Here is a 4,976-nt window from a genome sequence, read left to right on the forward strand (position 1 = left end):
ACGCCCACATCAAACAGAGCGAAGAAACAACTTGTCAGGGCTGTGAGAACAGGACACTTTAACTCAAAGGTCATGGCTATTACCAGCGCAGCCAGTGAACCCACCATATCCTTTGGCCCGGAGGATGCCAGATCGCTAATGTACCCCCATGACGATGCATTAGTCTTCTCAACAGATGTGGCCGGATGCCTGGTCCACCGAGTTTTCGTAGACTCGGGCAGCGCGGTGAATATTGTGTACTGGGACTGCTGGAAGGCCCTTGGCTCAGATGTCAGTATTGAACCAACGAATGCACCACTCTACGGATTCTCAGGAGAATCAGTAATACCGATCGGGATGGTAGAATTGTCGGTCACCTTGGAACGATCGCAGGGTGATAAAACCAGAACAATCAGATTCTTGATCATAGATGCTCTAAAGCCCACATACAACATCATTTTGGGGTGGCCTGCTTTAAACACCTTCAAGGCAGTGGTTTCCACATTCTACCTCAAAATGAAGTTTCCGATAGACGGTGGAAGGATTGGGGAAGTGTGGGGGGATCAAGCTACATCGAAGCAATGTCACGTACAAACTTTAACCCAGCGTACTGTGCAACAAGAGGATAGTATTGGAGACGACCCCAACACTCGGAAGTAAAAACAAAAGCAAGCAAAAACCCCGAAGAAACCCAATGATCGAAGAAAGGAGAAGACGGGGATAGTCACCGCATCAAACCCTGAACGTAGAGAAATCATGGAACTCAGAGACGGAGCTGATAAACAACCCCTTGTTTCCACAAGTGACGCGTGCCTGTCCATCGAACTTTTTCCTGACAAGGAGGGATACACCACCAAGATTGGAGCAGGAATGACACCCGTCCTCCGAAGAGAAGTCACCGCATGCCTGCGTAGGAATGCGGATGTATTTGCATTCAACACTTCCGACCTAAAAGGGATAGACAGAGAGCTAGCTGAACATCGTCTTAACACTTCGGTGCGGAGAAGGACGCAGCAATTCGGGAACAAGTCCAAGCCCTCCTCGAAGCAGGACATATCATAGAAATCCAGTATCCTGAATGGATATCTAATGCAGTCATGGTAGAGAAGAAAGCCAAGGTATGGAGAATGTGCGTGGACTAAAGAGATCTTAACGCAACTTGTCCTAAGGATTGTTACCCACTCCCTCGGATAGACCAGCTGGTGGACGCTACTTCGGGGTGTGAGCTCCTGTCCATGATGGATGCCTACCAAGGATATCATCAAGTAAAGATGCACCCGGGGGATGTAGCCAAGACTGCCTTCGCAGTGTGCACAGGAGTCTTCGGATGGAAAAGCATGCCCTTCGGCCTCAAGAATGCAGGGGCCACATACCAGCGTATGATGGACAAAATTTTCAAGACGCAGTTGAGGAGAAACATATCGGTGTATGTTGACGACATGCTGGTGCGCAGCATCAAAGCCAGTTCCCACGTGGCCGATTTGGAGGAAACCTTCTCAGTGGTCCGCAAGAATAGACTAATGCTCAACCCCACCAAGTGCACCTTTGGAGTGCAATCAGGAAAGTTCTTGGGTTACAGGGTAACACCAGAGGGAATTGAAGTCAATGTTGACAAAGTTAAAGCCATCTTGAACATGACCCTACCCAGGAATGTCAAAGAGATTCAAACACTCAATGGTCAGATTACCACACTGAGTCGGTTCATCTCACGCTCAGCTGAGCGAAGTCTACCGTTTTTCAAAGTTCTAAGGAAAGGAAGTCGATTTGAATGGAGTAGCGAGTGCCAGAGAGCTTTCGAAGACCTAAAGGCCTACCTAACCAAACTACCAGTGCTAACAAAGCCTTATTCGGGAGAACCACTGTACCTATATATCTCTGTGGGAGTCGAATCTCTGAGCTCAGTGCTGGTCCAAGAGGAGAACCGGCAACAACAACCGGTATACTTTGTAAGCAAAGTCATCCAGGGTGCAGAGCTACGCTATACCGAGGTTGAAAAGACCGCATACACAATCATGATCACGGCCAGAAAGTTAAGGCCATATTTCTTATCACACAAGGTCATTGTGAGAACAATAATACCATTCAGACAAATCCTAGGGCGACCGGATCTAGCAGGGAAAATGGTGAAATGGGCCATAGAGCTTGGAGAATATGAGGTCGAGTTTGAGCCACGCACTACCATTAGAGCGCAGGCATTAGCGGATTTTATCCAAGAAACAACAAGGTGGCCTATGAAGGGGCCGTGGACAGCGCAAGTTGATGGTTCGGTCACTAAAGAAGGGTGTGGGGTGGGAATCTACATTACCTCACCTGAAGGGGAAGTCTATCAATTCGCTATCAAGTTTGAAGATAAGTTATCCAATAACGAAGCCGAATATGAAGCAGTGCTAAGGGCAGCTCACATACTCAGAGAACTCAGAGCCGACAACGCAGTGATTAAGACCGATTCTCAATTGGTGGCACAACAATTAACAAGAGGTTGCGGGATAAAGAAAGAAAGAATGAAACACTACTTTGACAAGGTCCGGGAGATTGGTAAGAAGTTTGAGAAATTTGAAATACAACAAGTGCCGAGGGAAGAAAACCAACGAGCGGACCTCCTGGCTAGAGTAGCCAGCGCAGTTGAACAAACCTGGAGCGAGGACATTACTTTGATGTTCGAACCTAAAAGGGGAGTGGTAGCGCAGGTATATAATATTGAAACCAAGGATGACTGGAGAACGCCCATCATATACTATCTGAAGAATGGTAAACGAATGAAAGAGGACACCTCACGGTATGCCAAATACGAGAATTATTGCCTCATCGACAATCAGCTCTATAAGAGGTCCTTCACACACCCATTCCTGAAATGCCTGGCCCCTGAAGAAGCACAGTTTGCCTTAAAAGAGGTCCATCAAGGGTGCTGCGGTAACCACAGCGGACACAGGGATTTGACGAGGAAAATAATCAGAGCAGGATTTTACTGGCCCGGAATCAGCAAAGAATCGAAGGCCTTCGTGCAAAAATGCGAGGCTTGTCAGAAACACGCTCCCAAAATCAATATATCTGGGGAAGAAATGGGGATCATGTATGCTGCGCATCCTTTCGATAAGTGGGGAATCGACATTGTGGGTAAATTACCAACTACTCCGGGAGGCAAGTACTTTCTTATAGTCACCGTAGACTACTTCTCTAAATGGATTGAAGCAGAGGCTGTCACCAAAATTGACGATAACACAGTAGAGAAGTTCATATGGAAAAACATCTGTTGTCGATACGGGGTGCCAAGGATTTTGGTTTCGGACAATGGAACCCAGTTCACGAGCAAGAGGATTGAGGATTTTTGTTCTCGAATGGATATCACACAGAAATTTGTGTCAGTAGCCCACCCCCAGGCCAACGTACAGGTAGAGAGCTGGCAAACCGCACTATATGTGAGGGGATCAAGAAGAGACTTGAACGAAGCAGGGGACGATGGGTTGAGGAGTTAGACACAGTGTTATGGGCACTTAGAACCAGCCCGAAGACCGCAACCGGAGAGGCTCCTTTTACTTTGGTATATGGGTTGAACACTGTGGTACCTGCTGAAGTAAGACTGGAATCTCATCGGGTCACAACCTATAACACTGCATAGAATGAGGAATTGCGCCGACTTGACTTGGACTTGATTGAGCTATAGAGAGAGGAAGCACAAGTAAGGGCGGCAAAGTACAAAAGCATTATCAAGGCTGGTTACGACAAGAAAGTAAAGCTGCGCAGACTCGGGAAGGGAGACTTGGTACTCAAACGGGCAGACGCCTTGAAGCCCGTAGGGAAATTTGAAGCTAACTGGGAAGGTCCTTTTGTCATCACGGAAGTCTTGGGAGGAGGAGCTTATCACCTAGCAGACCAAGAAGGGCGGCCACTCACCAGGCCATGGAACATAAGTAACCTCAAGAAATTTTACGTGTAAGTGCTATATTCAGTTACCATCATGTAGACCAAACACTCTTTTTCCCACTAGGTTTTAATGAGGTTTGGGCCATGGACATCTTAATAAAATGGATTTCATGGTTTAGGGAAACATACTCTTACCTGTGTAACATCTGGACACACACTCACAATGCATCTTTGTTCCACTAAGGGCCGCTCTGCGGGGTGTACCATCTTTGTTTCACTAAGGGCCGCTCTGCGGGGGTGTACCATCTTTGTTTCATTAAGGGCCGCTCTGCGGGGGTGTACCATCTTTGTTTCATTAAGGGCCGCTCTGCGAGGGTGTACCATCTTAAGGGCCGCTCTGCGGGGGTGTACCATCTTTGTTCCACTAAGGGCCGCTCTGCGGGGGTGTACCATCTTTGTTTCATTAAGGGCCGCTCTGCGGGGGTGTACCATCTGAAGGGCCGCTCTGCGGGGGTGTACCATCTTTGTTCCATTAAGAAAGGAAATGCCATGACAGCATAGACTATTTCTAACACATAAATTTTTTTCGACCGCACTCATATTCAGTTAGATTTCGATGATAAAGCCTTTAACCAAGAGGTAGAAAACCACGCTGCTGAAATAGAAATTTTATTCAGAAAAAATAAAACTTTTGATAACACAAGCGCTAACAAGACAAAAATCAGAAAAACCCCAAAGAGAGGAAAAAACAACAACCCAAGCGAAAAACAAGCTAAAACTAGGCAGTCAAACGAAATCACAAGACTCCAAAGGAATCAACCATCGGAGGAACCGAATGTTAGAGCAATAAAGTCAATCTCCAGAGCAGCACAACAGAACTGCGTAGTTAGAAAAGAACAACGCAGACCACAACAATACAGAGCTGCGCAGCATAACAGCGTAGAACAGCGTAGCTAAAGTGCTTTACCAAACAACCACGCATGATGGTTCAGCTTGGGACTAAGATCGTTGTACTAAGCGTGACAAACATAAAATTCGGGAATAACGCATAATAACAACAGATATAAAGTCTAGAGCATCCAAGAGAATCAAAACACATATTATATAGGGCAAGTCTGAGAGAAATTATACAACGA

The 4,976-nt window shown here is 46.6% G+C and overlaps 1 protein-coding gene across 1 annotated transcript; it reads left to right on the forward strand.

Annotated features, from left to right (window-relative positions):
- Positions 1-1,217: 1,217 nt before the first annotated feature.
- On the forward strand, positions 1,218-3,452 carry LOC131018941 (uncharacterized). The gene has a single exon (XM_057947624.1). It carries the CDS (start codon positions 1,218-1,220, stop codon positions 3,450-3,452), a length of 2,235 nt encoding a protein of 744 aa, XP_057803607.1.
- The last annotated feature ends 1,524 nt before the right edge of the window (positions 3,453-4,976 follow it).

The sequence above is a fragment of the Salvia miltiorrhiza genome, chromosome 3 (genome assembly GCF_028751815.1).
Source record: "Salvia miltiorrhiza cultivar Shanhuang (shh) chromosome 3, IMPLAD_Smil_shh, whole genome shotgun sequence".
In the NCBI taxonomy this organism is placed as follows: domain Eukaryota; kingdom Viridiplantae; phylum Streptophyta; class Magnoliopsida; order Lamiales; family Lamiaceae; genus Salvia; species Salvia miltiorrhiza.

What these genes read in the sequence shown, in the direction of transcription:
- LOC131018941 (XM_057947624.1), top strand. Translation starts at nt 1,218, where the DNA reads ATGGATGCCTACCAAGGATATCATCAAGTAAAGATGCACCCGGGGGAT.